The sequence below is a fragment of the Pituophis catenifer genome, unplaced genomic scaffold (genome assembly GCF_029215685.1).
Source record: "Pituophis catenifer annectens isolate HBS135680 unplaced genomic scaffold, rPitCat1.0.hap2 SCAF_2, whole genome shotgun sequence".
Taxonomy (NCBI): domain Eukaryota; kingdom Metazoa; phylum Chordata; class Lepidosauria; order Squamata; family Colubridae; genus Pituophis; species Pituophis catenifer.
In genome coordinates this window covers 86,088,665-86,103,851 of record NW_027256882.1, presented here as the reverse complement: position 1 = coordinate 86,103,851, position 15,187 = coordinate 86,088,665, and the positions used below count along the sequence as shown (strand labels likewise).

The window sequence follows — 15,187 nt, the reverse complement described above, 5'->3', positions numbered from 1 at the left end:
TTCTTATGTTCTTCCCACTGCTTTCTTAATTATCCAGCCAACTACGTTGTGCAGTAGCAACTATATTATCTCCAATGGCAGCTGCGTTTTTTTAAACTAGGGGTGGAAAACGTTTTGTGCAGCAGAACGTAAGTAGTGGGAGGCGGGAGAAACCAACCTTTTAGAATTGGAACAAAGGGATACAGACAGACAGACCACGTCACTGAATTCTAGCCATGTTCTCTGCTAAGGTGGTTGAGAGATTTTGCATTTGTGAACAGGTAACGTCATTTATAATTCAGTGGCCTTGATATTTTCACTAGTGCTAAAAGCTAGTGCTTTTAGGAGAACAATTCAGAAATGTGCAATGGGTTAGGCTCACAGTCCCTGAGCAACAATTTAAAATAAGAACTTGGCAATTTAACCACCTTGATCACTGTCATACCAGAGTCATACCTAGAAGATATACTTCCAAGGTTATATAGTAGACAGATTCATTCTGGGGGAGTAGCAAGGATTGGTATAAGCCACATCCCATTTCAAGGTAAAAGTGTAAAAGAATGGCACCTCCCCATCCTGAAAAACAATTGTATTTGTCCTTTGTACACAACTACATGCAATCTAACCTCATGAAACAAATGGCCACATGTGTACAAGGCTTCAAATTCCCAGTTCGATCATTGGAAGGTTAAAAATGGTTCTGATAAAGAAAACAAAACAAGTTACCAGTGCCAAGAATTTGACAAAAGGAGTTCAGTGCTTATTTATTTTGTCCTGCAAAATCAATGGAAGGGGGGGCGGTGTTAATTTTTTATATCTCTGCCTTTTGTTGATCAAGTTAAGCGTTTTAGATTTCTACCACATCTTTCTACTCTGGTAAAATTTCCATTAAGACTGAAGTCCATGAAGTATCAGAATTTCCTCGAGCATGATCCAAGAAGCCCTTTTATAATACTGAGATGTGTTTTACCAGTAAAGTATGCACAAAATTTTAAAAAGTTTTTTCCAAACCCAACTCATGTTTCATTGGAAATATTTTTCAATGGGTTTGTTCCCCCAGACAAAAAAGAATTCAAAATATTTGAAATGCTCACCATAAAGAACTTGAAATATACTCTCACTCCCTAGTAGTTATTATCTTAAAATTACCAAATAGATGTGGAAATAATCCATGTTGTTATTTGATATCTAACCTGCAGAAAGGTTGGCCAGGGAGATTTTAATCTGTAAAAGTCTCTTTGCAAAATGTTATCTATAGTGAAAAATAGAAATAGAATGGAATAAAATGGTCACTTGTTGCTTTAAATGTTTCAAGCTTGGAACATTTACTATACTGAAAAACAAAATATCTTGGCATGTCTTGGTTCATTCCTCCTTATAGGCTGGTTGTGGGAGCTTCTGCATTTTGTCAAATGGGAGGTCTGGCTCTGCTAAACTTTGGAGCCGATTTAAAAGACAGTAACAACAAAATGCCAGCTATTCTTCACAAGGAAGAAATAAGTAGGGCTTAATCTAGGGAATTCCCTCTCCTGTTTTTCTTGCACGAGATCCACAGACCCACGAAAGCAGCCTAGCTTTCGCTAAAGAGAGTGCACTGATTTCATGGCAAGGAACAGGAAGAACTGGGCAAAGGTTTTGTTAGCTAAGTGCTTGCTCCAGAAGAGGGCAAGTGAGCCTCCCCCGTCCTCACTCTGAATGAAAAAGACAACTGTTGCAATTGATCTTTATCCCTTTGGTCACAGCAGAGGCCAGGACCCTCTCTATCAAGCACAGGCTATATGGTATTCTCCCTAGCTTGAAATCGGCACCATCAAGGGACCACCTTCTGTGACAAAGGCAAATTTTGCCCTGGGGAAGTCATGCAAAGAGCAGGCCAAATCCATTATTGCATACTAGAGGTTGCTTTCAGCTGGAATGTCCCTCTTGGCAAAGAGCAAAGGGAAGAAAGAGTGCCAGGGCAAGCAGCAAGATTTCTTCACACAATACAAAACACACATGATTTTCTCTGTGTCTCTTTAATTCTGAGGTAAAACTTTTTGGTTTTCCTGTAAGAGGTGCAGGCTTCCAAGTTGACAGTGGCCACAGACAAACCAGGCATGTTTTTCCCTGTCATTTGCCTTATCTGGGCCATTAAAAACTGTGCTGCCCACCCCACAGTCAGCAAAGAGTGATTTCCAAGTTACTCTCCAAGGTAATCCCCCTGGACTCACCTCTTTCTCTACCACCTATCTAAAGAGATGGGGAACAGCAGCAATTTTCTTCATTACAGCAGCTCCATGAAACCTCCACACCTGTGCTTCAAGGCCTCTCATTGCTTGTGGCACCCTTCCCTAAAACAGAAGAGCCAAGCAGCCCCTTCCTAGTCCTTATCCAAAGCAAGGATGAAGGACTGGATGTAGGCACTGAGGCCCTGTGCTCTGGCCCCAGGTCCCTTGTGTGAGCCTCTCTTTTGGGTAGCTGACCTACAGCGTTGTTATGGGTTCCCGTGATAAAAAGAAGCTACCAGACAAACCAAGGCAAGGGCCACAGAGGTCATGCCCCGTGAAGCATCCTTCCTTTGCCAGTCTCTAAAGCACCCTTTCTTCCACTTGTCCAGTACTCTGAAGAGGCAATCTCAGTGGTTAGAAGGATCCTTTCTCTTTTGCTTCATGAAGGGCTGGGAGTGCTGAGGGGAGAGGTAGAGCCGTCTCTTTAAGAGGTCTGCTACTTTACTGCTAAATAAAGATATAAGGGCTCTGCCCCTACTTTTTCTTGGCCGCCTACCTTCCTTGCCTATTGCACCGCCTCTCCTATTGTTCCAAGCACCATGGATTCCCTTGCACCCTACAGATTCCACTGGAGAGGTGGCCTAGTGCAAACAGACCAGAAGGAAGACAGTCATCAGCAACTGGAGTCCAAGCGTGTAAGAAATAGAGGGGCCACCTCCGGGTGGATTCAGCTGCTTCTCGCACCCTTTTCCATGCCACCCCTGGTAACAATGGCATTGGAAGTTGGTTTGTAGGAAGGAAATGTCTGCCTGAGAGAGCTTCCCTTTGGCTCCCATGAGTGGCTTTGGATGCTTGGATTCATTCCGGTAGATCTGGAAGGTGTTTGGATTGAGATGCAGAAAGATGCTGGCCTCACTTTCTTGGCGGCGGCACCGGCCATGGCCCCTGCAAAGAGTCTGGCTACAGAGCTCAGCTGCGGTTGTCACATTGATGATGTAACGGCCAAGGGGCTCTTCTATGTATGTTTTAATCAGCTGGCAATTTTTCTGCAGAAGAAGAAAATCCGAATGAGTAAAATATGAGAAGGCAGGAAACGGGTCCAACATATAAAGGATTTGTTTCACAAATGCCATCAAAATGTTCGTGGATATAATGAAAATGAGAAGGATCAAGGGAAATTCACAACACCAGCAAAGTAAAACCCTGCCAACAATAGAAGAATTGAGACCAATATTGGAGAATACGCAGCGATGACAAAATATAGAAATTCTGAACAGACGTTGAACTCAATTCAAGCAGGAATAGCTAGCTCCCTTTCCATATGATACATCATATAGCGAGACAGGCATAGGCATTTGGAATATGGTTTTCAAGGAGAGAGCAATCAAAATATCAGATGAAATTATTCAAATAAATTTAAGCAACAACCTTCAATATTCCAAACAAAGTATCAATACTTAAGTAGAGATTAGAGGTTAGGGATATGAAAGGGAAAGGGGGGAAAAACAGTAATTGAAAGTTCATCCTTATGATGTTTTTGTTTTACTTTTTAAACTTTGCTTCAGTATCTCTCTTTTTTTTTGTATCTTTATTCTTTATTAACAACTTGAAGAATGTAAATTAGCTCTATGCTCATAAAAAAGTTACATATTTTAAAGATGTAAAGTATTTTTTTTTACTGTAACTCAAAATACCTATCATAATTCCTTTCTTACGTTTACATCCTTCCAGAAATGTGCAAAGCCCGCCTCTTAATAAGCTCTCTTACAACTTGTCCAAACAGCTCCACCTAACACCAATGAGACTGAGAACAGTCAGGGAGGCATTGTTGGGATAGTAGCCGTTTGATAAAGTGTACAGGACCTGACATGCTCCTAACAGAAGAGAGATCAAAAGGTTTGTTCAAGAGATCCACGGGAAAACTACTGTGTGTGAGGCTTAGCATGAGATCATATAAAGTAGGAATGAGGGAGGAGGGAGGGGAAATAATACATACCTTACTTCCAGTGTTTCCAGCGTCTCCCCAGAAGATAGCACCAGCTGCCCCCAAAGCAGCACTCTCACCTATGGTGGAGATCAGATCTGTCTGGAATGAGATAGCCAAAAAGAGTTACCGGTAGTCCTCCTCATCTTATGATCACAACTGAGCCCATAATTTCCACTGCTAAGCAAGAGAGTTGCTAAGTGAGTTTTGACCCATTTTACGACCGTTCTTGCCACAGTTGTCACTGCAGTTGTTAACTGAATCTGGCTTTCCCATTGACTTTGCTTAAGATTAAAAAAAAGGTGATCACTTGACCCCAGAACACTGCAACTGTCATAAATACATGCCAGTTTCCAAGTGTCTTGAATTTTGATCATGTGACCATGGGGATGCTGCAAGAGTCATGGAGTGAAAAACAGTCATAAATCCCTTTTCTCAGTGCCGTTGTAACTTAGAACAGTCACCAAATGAATGGTTATAAGTTGATGACAAGCTGTACAAGCATATAAGTACTAAAATTGGACATTAGCTGATTAGTAAAATGTTTTCCTGCTTAGAATGGATGCAAATAAGTTACTAATAATTACTATTAGTTATATAAAAACAAATAATATTTTAAACGTGGGTCTAAATCTTTAGCAAAAAGAGCTTTAAAAAGGTCCTTTTATTATTCAAAACCTTTGGGTATTGAAGTAATATATTTCTGGCAGAATCATAGCAGATGAATCATCTCCTGAATAGGAAATAGAAAAAACGTGCCTTTTCCCTTCATAAATTGCCTGGCCAAATTGCTTTACTAGACCGTAGTCCTACTCCATATCTTTGTCTGTCATCCTGTATTTTCAAATAATACAACTTTGGTGTAGTGCTTAAGGTGCTGGCCTAGAAACCAAAAGACTATGCGTTATAGTCCTGCCTTAGGTATAAAAGCCAGCTTGTAACTTTGGGCCAGTCACTATCTCTTGGCCCATCACACAGGGCTGTTGTTGTGAGGAAAATAGGGGGAAGGAGTATTGTGAATGTTTGCCACCTTGAGCTACTTATAAGTAAAGGTGGGGAAAATCAATAGAATGGGAATGGGAATGGGAATGGGGATAGAATAGAATAGAATAGAATAGAATAGAATAGAATAGAATAGAATAGAATAGAATAGAATAGAATAGAATAGAATAGAATAGAATAGAATAGTTCGCCATCACGGCCCTATACCATTTCAAACAAATAGTTATCCAATCTCATCTTAAAAACTTCCTGTGTTAGGAGCATTTACAACTTCTGGAGGCAAGTTGTTCCACTTATTATTATTCCACTTATTATTATTCCACAATAATCTAGCAAGTAGCTTTCTACATTAGCTGTGGCAAGCAAATTTTTTTCTTTTGTATTCTGACACAATTGCCAGGGGCCCTCAATCATTAACATCAACAGAACATTACTAATATAAATATTAAACTCTTAAGAACAGGAATACTTTATAACCCTCAATAGCATCAACCCGTCATCCTTCAGCACACTGGAAGTGTTCAGTTTGCTTCGGCATCCAGAAAAGATGAGCCTTGATTGGCTTCCTTAAAACAGGGGGCATTACTGAGAAATACTGTTTAACTATCCCATGTCTCCCAAATGGGGCACTATTCATCCTTTTTTGCATTACTGGGTGAGCTGATTTGTTGATCTTTCGCCCTGAAGATACTTAGGAATTGCCAAATTTTCAGGCACTTTACTGGCAGCCAACATAGAACTAACAGCCCAGGAGTCACATGGCTCTGGAGAGTCTCATTCACCAAGAAGTGAGCAACTAAATTTGGAACAAACTGTAATTTCTTCTGATCTTCAAAGGTAGCCTCATGTAGAGCACTTTACAGTAATTTAGAGTCACAGTTAGCAAAGCCTCAATTGCAACTGATACATCCAAAAAGGAAAGGCTGGAGACAAACTAACAGTTGTCCAAAATGAACTGCACCAGGGAAAGATTTTTAAAAGAAAGAATACAGTACCACCATCTTTTTCAGGGTAGCTGGCATCAGTCCTTCCCCAAAGACATACTGACTACCACTTGGGCCCATCTTGTTACATTCTTCCCTCATCCCAAAAGGAACCATGAGGAGCATAGATTTAACACTGGTGGAAGAACTCATGTCAAAGAGCATCTATCCACTTCATCATAGCAGAGACTAAAAGGAATTCCAGGAAATATCTCAAGATTGTCACCTCAGTCACCCAATTCTGCCCATGAAGAGTCAAGACTGTGAGAGACTTTATCAGCAAAATATTGTGCAAACACATCACAACAGCAAGGTGATCCTTCCCTAGTAGAGATCAGTTAACCTTAAACAAGGACACAGGAGTGCAACTGATATTTCATAGGCTCGCACACGAGCTTGTATCCATGCTAGGTGAAATTCATGTTTTATCATCCTTCACTAGTATTCCAAGCATCATTTTGTTTGTCTCCTAGAGATAAAGTGACCCCAAGGATTATGATGAGAGAGGAAAGTCATACCAAGTTCCTGGGTTCCTCTGTCTTCCAGATTCTAAGATACAGACCCCTCCACTTTGCAAAGTTTCAAAACTTATATAGAAGAGGTTTGACCACCGCAAAGAACCAAGCACATGTCCTCCATGTTTGGATTACAAACCAACTGCTTGCAAGCAAAGGTAAGATTAAATATATTTCTATAAGTGGGCCAGAGATTATCATAGATAAACCCATGGTTGCTGTAGAGAACACAAAGTCTTCCTCAAGGAATAGTCTCCAAGATGGATGAACCCCAAAATGTGTCTGACTTACTATTCTTATTCAACCCATACTTTCCTCTACAGTATATTCCTTTCTGGAGCACAACTTCTTTGTGGAGCACAACTCTCTCTCCAATGGACTAGTAAATCATCAGTGAACATCATGGTACCTCCACCCAACCAAGAAATCACTGTCAGGGCATTTGATCTAATAGCACCACTCTGGGCCCATTGGGTTTGCCAGGATAGGATGACAAGACTTATAGTGGCTGCAAAATAGGCTCTAGTTTGATTCTGATGCCTGGACTCTGCAAATGCTTACTATTTTAGCCTGACAACTTAAGAGTAGATCAAAGAAGCCCATCAGTAGAGGGGGTCAGAAGCAAAGCCAAGCAAAGAGAACTTCACCCAGATGAAAATAACATTTTTTCAGTCTTATGCCAATGAGTACATTAACCAGACACCCTTTCAACCTTTTGCTTTCATCCTTACTTCCACATCATAATTTACCTTTCTATTAAGCCAGATAATCAAGTAACTCTTCAAGGGGCTGAGCTACCCTGATCCTTTCACTGGTAACAGGAAGCCAGTTTTACTCCCAAGAAGGAAGTGATCATACTAGATTCATCAAATTCACCTTTTTAATATTAGGTGTGCTCATAATTGGTTCAGAAGCCAAAGGATAACTCTAAGGTAAGATTTATCCTTCAGGCTCAACATTCCACTCACTAATAACCGAACTCATCAGCTTTTCAATGGAAGGGCCAGCTACCATTGGAAATTAGAGGACAATGACCAATATATAGATCTGCCCACCTCCATATTTGCAGAGATGTTGATCTGAATGTGAACAGCTAGTAATATCCAGTAACCCAAGACTGGAAAGTAATGTGTGCTACTTTGCCATGACAGTTTATTACCTATGCAGATCAATCCGCAGAAAATGAGGTGGAGCAGGGAGTATGGATGGATCCAATAACTTATAGCAAAAATGTTTCTTTTGCTGTTACAATGGCCGCCCAATGTTCTTGAATGAATGAATGCAGTTTGGAACATAACTTGGGAACTGAGAAGAAGCCACTGCTCAAAAGTAGAAGCAAAATCAATAATTCAAACATTCATTTGAGTTTCAGCACTGGTTACCTGTTGATGCAGGTTTCAAACTGTAGGTATACAACTTGAATGTCCAATATTTTGTAAGAAGTGTAAAAGAAAAGATTCTAGGTTATGGATAGGGATAGTGGATAATAAATCCTTTCGGTACTACCGGTAACCCTTTAGCCACAAAATGCTTAAACTTCCAGTTTTATCACCAGCAACAACCCAGCTAATTAGACCTTGGATCAGACTAATTCAGCCTGACTGCACTCAACATATGAAACTGTACTTGTCAGAATTCAATGGTTCATATTCCTAATGTTGGTTGTTGTTATACTAACTGAAAAGGCAGCAAATTTGGAAAAAATGGCTGAGCTGCTAGTTATCTTTGTCTAGACATGTCTATATTCATTTTGATGCTTCATTGTACAGCTTATCTTCAAAGCACTCCTTAGTACATCTCAATGATTTTCTAGTTGCAGGGATTAAAAGCATCCTCTTACAAGCTTTTACTTCATAGAAGTAGCAGCCCCATAGAATGGTAGTTTGACGGCCTAGACACACTGCAGGCTTCAGTGCAAAATTGTACCATTGCTAAGCATGAGAGAAATATGAATTATAGTAATAAAGAAGTGCATTGAGATTACTATTACATATATCTCTTATTTTAAGATAACCATCAGCACTTTGCAAACACAAGGCATTTACAGAGAAAATCACAGCTCTTTTAAATCTACTAAGCTGCAGCTCCAGTTTGCTTCAGCACCTTCTACCACAAACTTCAAACATACTGAGAAAAAAGCAAAAATGATCCATATTCCAACAGTTGTCAAAAGCATTTTTATGCAACTTCCGAAAGGCTGGAAGGAAAGTGTCCCCAGCACTCAAGTACCCCAGTTGCCATTACTCATAATCGCAAGGAAGAGGGTATCAATTACTGCACTTCTAGATTTCCATCAACCCCTGTTCATGCCTGGGAATAACCATTTCTTCCTTTAGATTTGGAAATCCTAAAACAAGCTTAATGGGGTTCAAGATGAGAAACAAAGAAATTCCCAAACTGTCCCAAACACCCTAAGAGAGAGAGAGAGAAAAGAAAATCCTCTCTACCTCCTCAACATTTTCTGGCCATTAAAAGGCCATGTTTACTTCAATTACACCTGTTTAATGTAGAATCCCAATTAAAAGACCCACCTAGACCACGATGGCTGTTTTTTGCAGTGCTGTTTGAATTAGTTGGGATAGGGATCCAACTCAACGGCTTCCTTCTCTTTCTGGAATTTTAATAGAGTTTACAGTGCTTCAGTTTTGAAGGCAGAAATGTGCTTGAGAGCATGTTCAGCACTCCTAAAGCATCTTTTTGTAACTCCTGATGCATAAATGTTGTATGGCTTTTCCAGGAATTACATGGCAACATAGAGGGCAGTTTGGAGATTTCAGAAAAAGATTCTTTAAAGAAGTTGAAGATAGCAGATATTACATCATATATATCGTACCCACTTCAAATCACCTTTTTATCTTTCAATCTGGAGCGCTGCATAGATTTGTGCTTAACACATGATAGGTGAAATATACAAAGTATGTGTATATATATATTACACACAGAGAACTACATATAAGTATATAAAAATGAGACCTCATTCGTCCAGGCACTAGTAGAAGACAGCATGGGAAAATTCTGTTCAGCTGCTTGCGAACTGGCCAGTTGTCGGGGAAGGGGGCTCTAAGAACCATCAATTTTGATGACCCATATTTTGGGTCACTCTGAGAGATGGGTGGTACCTAAATTTGATAAATAAGTAAATACACAAACCTTCTGGGAAGGATAATGTGGTAACAGCCAGCTACATTTCTTTCCTGCAAACTCACAACTGAAAAGCTCCATGTCTCCAAGCCACAAAGGATTGGGTACAGAACAGATAGAATTTGGACAAGACAGGGTTGTTACCAATTTTAGGTTTGGATTTGACATATGCATACTCTCCACAGAGTTATTGTACCTTGAAGGACCAGATTTGTAGTTTGGTCTTGGATCCAGAATTGATCCAGATTATTTGCAAGACTTCCTAGGTCCATACCTCCCACCGCACAATCTTCAAACTTCTATGGGGGATCTTTTGCAGGTGTGCAACACTCTACTATTAATATCAACAGCCAATTCTGCCTTCTCCTGAAGTGGTATAGACTATGGAACAAATTGCCCTTGCAGTCGGCTCCCCTCAATTTAGGAGGAAATTTAAGCCATCCTTTTAGATGTTCAATTAAACCTCAATTATATCTACTGTGTATGAATATTTGTTAGCCCCTTTGGAGCCACAAATTGGAGTGAATGTTCCCTATCTAGATATTTACACAATTATTCTAAATCAGTGCAGTGCAGGTCCAACTGATAGACCAAAGCAGTTGTTCTCATCACATTGCTCCATAAACTTCTTAGAATTCTATTAGGCCAATATATTTCCAAAACAGTGCTTTTAAGTGCTGATGTGTTCTATTTTCCATAAAGGAGTAAAACATCAGGAGGTATATTAATCATATATCTGGTGGGGAAAGACCTGGATCTTGCTGAACTGTGGTATTATACCTACCAATAAGGTAACTTCCAAAATGTTAACTTTTCAAGAATTGCAAGGTTAAAAAAAACATCTTAGGGCTCCCTAAGGTACTAAAAATGGGTGTTGTAAAAAGCACATGGGTATGAACACATGGGTATTAAAATATCTACATCCTCTAGAAAGCTTAACCCACCTGCTTTGAAAGATTGAAAGATTATTTCCATTATGTATGTTCATGTATATGCATGCACAGCATTTTGATGGTGGTCCCAGACCACATACATAGGGATAATCTTCAAAGCGAATGCTTGGAGTCTAATGCAGAAAGTGGCTGTTTTAATGCTTTGATGCTTTCCTCATATTAACACTTTGCAAATTACTATTTCTAATGTTTTATATGAAACTAGTTTTAAATTAATAGACTAGGTTCTGCACAAAGACTGGGTTTATACATTACACTAAACCCTAATGTGATCTGATTTTTTCTTAACTTAGCATACTCGGGGTTAGCAAATTGTGGTTTATATACAGCAATAGTAATAGCATTTAGATTTATATACCGCTCTATAATGCTTTACAGCACTCACTGAGTGGTTTACAATGTCAGCATATTGCCACCAACGATCTGGGTCCTCATGTTACTAGACCTTGGAAAAATGGGAGGCTGAGTCAACCTTGAGTATGTCATGATCGAACTCCAGGTTGTGGGCAGAGTTAGCCTGCAATACTGCATTCTAACTCCTGCACCATCAGGGTTCCTATAATTTAGCATGATGTAGAAATGCACTTAATTATAATTTATTCAACACACAATAGTTAAGCAAATAATGGATTAATCAACTGAGATTGATACGGCAACCTAGTCACAGTGTAATTTATGAAATCAAAAGCAGACCATTAGTTAGATTTTGTGCCAGGCCAAGTGCTGGACCCAGTCCCCATTTTTGTCTGTGCAGAATGGCAGTAAAAGAGGCAGTACAGGGCACGGGAGTGCATTCTATACCAAGTAGGTAACCTTCCAATTGTATCAGGAGTTGGTTAGCCCTGAATTGGAGACTGTTGCTCAAGATCCCAATTTCTTGAATAATGTTTCTCAGTTCCAAGAAGAAAGTATTCTTACCTCACTCAAGAAAAGATCCTGCTGATTGCTATAAGTGGGCCTGGTGTAGACAAAGACAGGTAGAGCATAGTTATCATGATGTTGTTGAGAAATACGAAGGCCTTCTTTTACTCGAGACCTCACAAATTTGCGGCCATTCATGGTGTTGGCCAATTCACGTTCCAAGTAAATGGAAGGGAAAAGAGCAGTACTCTCCTTCCAGAGCCAGGCCAGGTGATCGTTCCGTGTCTTCTCTACATCAGGACAGTGACCAGTGTAGCTCTCTTGGTTGTTGCGATAGTCATGGTTATAGCAGTCTGGGAAGAGGTAGTAACCCCAGAGCTGTCGTGGACGAAAGCTCTTGGCATTTCGCAGAGTCTCCCTCATAAAATCACAAGCCGATGATTCAAATTCATACTGGGCCTCCTTCTTCAATTGATCTTCTTGCAATTTAGGACGCCGAGCTAGCACGAGTTTACGAGAGGCATTCCGGTAAATGTCTTTGGGCTGCCAGTTTCGGATCCAGATGGGTCTCCACTCTTCCCAGTCAATGACTGCCAATCCTTCCTTTGAATCGGACCGGATGTATTTTTGAATGCTCTCCGTTAACCGGATTAGATGTCTCTCCAAACTACTGTTTTGTGGGACACCCCCATTAATTGGCACTTTGTTCGCATCATAGTAGGGATAAAGGCCCAAGCGTTCTCTATAAAAAATGGTCAGGTTCTGGTCCACAAAGCCCTCATTAGGCGAGGCCTGAACATCAAAAACAGAGAAGTCCAACTGAACCTTGAAGCGAGGCTCACAATCCTGGGTTGGTGCATTCCAAGCCACAATAAAGGGCCTGCGGGTGAAGATGGGGGTGAAAGCAGGCTTGTCATACTGCCCAAGAGCACCAGCCACAGCTAGGAATATGAGCCATGGCACTGCCAGTGCATTGCCCCCCTGCATTCTCTCCAAGTCACTTAAAAACAGAATGATGGCAGATTAAAGCCTGCAGAGAAAAAGAAGAAGCGTTATTACGAGCCTTCCATAACCTGCAGTAAGGGAGTAGCATCCTTAAAACATCTGGAGATCTCGATGTTGGGCAAGATACTGTAGTTCTGGAACAAAGTAGAAACTCCATCCCTCTCAAGCAATGGAATGTCTAGTCTGTGCTATTAACCAGGCAATGTTTATTTTTATTTTTTAAGAATTCCTCAAATTTAACTTGAATCTGTTCTGCCAACAATAACCTTTTATTGTATTCAAAAGTTGGGAAAACCAGACCTTCTTAATTTGGGATGTAAAATGGAGACCTGAAATACCCTTATCAGGATGTACCTAACATTCTGATTTACTCTGATTAACAAAGTTTGTAGCAGAGCTGCGAAACGATTATTTATTCTTAGAATTCCTACTACAAAGTCTAGTGTTGCAAGACTGCGCCTATCCAGCAGCCAATATTCTTTTACTTTTTCAGCAATGCCAACAATTCAAACAGCTGCTAAGGTATAACCCTTATATGACCTGTCAAAATCTATTTGCTCTTCGCCTGAGACTGGAGCAATTCCTCCTACACGCTACAGAAATGAACAAAAGCAAACAATCAACAGTAAATACTACAGTCATATTCATTTTGCTTCCTCGAAGCCTTAAGACTCAAGAGTATATGACATGCATGTAATATATCTCCTGAACAATTCCAGGCTCACGAGTAATGCAACTACACTTCACAGGGAATATTCTTATTTTGCCTCCCAAAGGGACGTTGCCTGACTCAGTATGAACATCTAAATTGTATCAGAAGCACCATGGACTCTTGAGTCCATCAGAAGCACTCTGACACTCAGAGTGCAAAGAAACAAGTTAATCAATTTGACTGTGGAATAGGAAATGCTCCCTTCAGTGTGCTAGGGCTATGAGAAGTCTCCCAAAAGAATTCTATTTCAACAGAATCTGGGGCAGAGGGGTTTAAAGAATTCTATGGAATCTCTCCCCAAATAGGCTTAGTTCTTCTGAAGCAATAGTTTTCAAACTTTTTTAGGACCTGGAGCCTGTTTGGGTTTCAAAAAAAACCCCTAGAAACTCAATCAAGAGGCAAAATTCTGGTGAAAGAAAATTGGCTGAATTTCAGCAAACTCCCCCCTCCCCCACTCTCTCAAGCAACTTTAGGGTTCTGTGAAACAGTTTGAAGAACCCTACACGTCCCCCTCAAATTTCTGTAATGTCTAAAGATGTTTTAACTTCAGTTGAAAGAAAATGAGCTGGCTAGAAACCATCCCCCCCCTCCCAGCTCTTTCCACAACTTGTACTAGTGGAAGCCTTTCCTGTTGCAAGAAGTTCAGCTCCCACCCTCCTACTTGGTTAATGGGACTAAAGCTTTAAAGTTTTCAAGCAAAAGAGCTCTCTGAAAGTTGCTTTCTTTGGCGGAAAAACCCGAAAAGAAACCCCTATCAAATAACAAGGGAGAGAGGAAGGCGCAGGGGGAAAATGTGGATGTCAGCAACTGTTGAACTAACAAAGCCACACAAGAATGCTGGCCTTCAGGAGCGCCTCCTGAAGCAACCAGACGAGAGGCAGAAAAGCCTCAGCAGAGTGTGAAAAATCCGCAGCTGAAAGGAAATAGATCGCGGCGTGTGCAGGACCGGAGAAGCGCATCCCCACGTGCTACCACAACCCCTTAAAAAGGGGGCTACGCTCCGAGTGAGCGAAAGCGATCTAACGCGCCCTTAAATTCAGGAGTTTGAAATTGTTAGTTTAGCCAAGATACAAACCAGATTCCTCACCCCGAGAGATTCATAGGAGGTTTGGGGGGAAGGGGGGGGGGGCGCTGGAGAAAAGTTTACGGAGAAGTTATTTTTCCATTCAACGGCTCCGATCGAGCAGGCATTTCAATCAACTGGGTTAGGAGCTTTGCCAAACCAAGCACAGAAAGGGATCCGCAGCCTCGCAGGAAAACCGAGCCTTCCGCAGACGAGCTGAGGGATTCCCCGAATCAGGATCTCGGCTCTGCAGAAACAAAACACCTTAAAAGCGATCTCGGACAACCCGCATTAAACACCCCCCCCCCTTCCCCACGCGCCTCTTTCTTCCCAGCTTCAGCCATTCTTTGCCGATTCAAATTGTCAGCAAAGCTCTGGATTCTGCTTCCAAGTAGCTCGTCCATAAGTCCCACCCCCCTCATTTCAAACACCCGCAAACCCCCCCCCCCCGGGCTTCTCCTTGTAAGAACTCACCTGGCTACTTAACTCATCGAGCCCCTTGCCAGCTTTTAAGTACAATATCCTCGCGGGCACAGAGCGCTCGGCTCTTAAAGGGACCGTGAGCCCGGTACCACCCACTCTTCTTCCCCGGCGCCTCAACTTTTCCTTTAAAAGATCGGGGGGGGGGGGGGACGGAACGATGCTGAGTTAAAGACAGGGGGTAGTTTCCCCCATCGACGAAAAAGTTCGTTCCAGCAAAATGCTCTGGGAGAAATATTGGAAGCGAGAGAAAAAAAAATGACATAACATCCTCCAGAATCTTGATTTTTCGCCGTCGGCTA

At 41.2% G+C, this 15,187-nt stretch overlaps 1 protein-coding gene across 2 annotated transcripts; it reads right to left on the bottom strand.

Moving 5' to 3' along the window:
* Window positions 1–1,989: 1,989 nt before the first annotated feature.
* Window positions 1,990–14,941, bottom strand: HYAL2 (hyaluronidase 2). 2 transcript variants are annotated; one of them, XM_070937083.1, is made up of 5 exons: window positions 14,880–14,941; window positions 14,418–14,652; window positions 11,683–12,655; window positions 4,183–4,272; window positions 1,990–3,232 (listed from the first exon to the last, which is right to left on the bottom strand). In XM_070937083.1, the coding sequence occupies exons 3-5, from the start codon at window positions 12,610–12,612 to the stop codon at window positions 2,828–2,830; spliced, it is 1,425 nt and encodes a 474-aa protein (XP_070793184.1). In that variant the 5' UTR covers window positions 12,613–12,655; window positions 14,418–14,652; window positions 14,880–14,941; the 3' UTR covers window positions 1,990–2,827. The 2 variants fall into 2 exon arrangements, with proteins under 2 accessions (XP_070793184.1, XP_070793183.1); XM_070937082.1 differs by having other exon boundaries at window positions 14,430–14,652.
* Window positions 14,942–15,187: the final 246 nt, after the last annotated feature.

Coding starts and splice junctions, on each gene's coding strand:
- HYAL2 (XM_070937083.1), bottom strand. CDS start 12,612: ATGCAGGGGGGCAATGCACTGGCAGTGCCATGGCTCATATTCCTAGCT. Junction 4,273..11,682: donor AGGATCTTTTCTTGAGTGAG/GTAAGAATACTT, acceptor ATCTCATTCCAG/ACAGATCTGATCTCCACCAT. Junction 3,233..4,182: donor CTGGAAACACTGGAAGTAAG/GTATGTATTATT, acceptor CTTCTTCTGCAG/AAAAATTGCCAGCTGATTAA.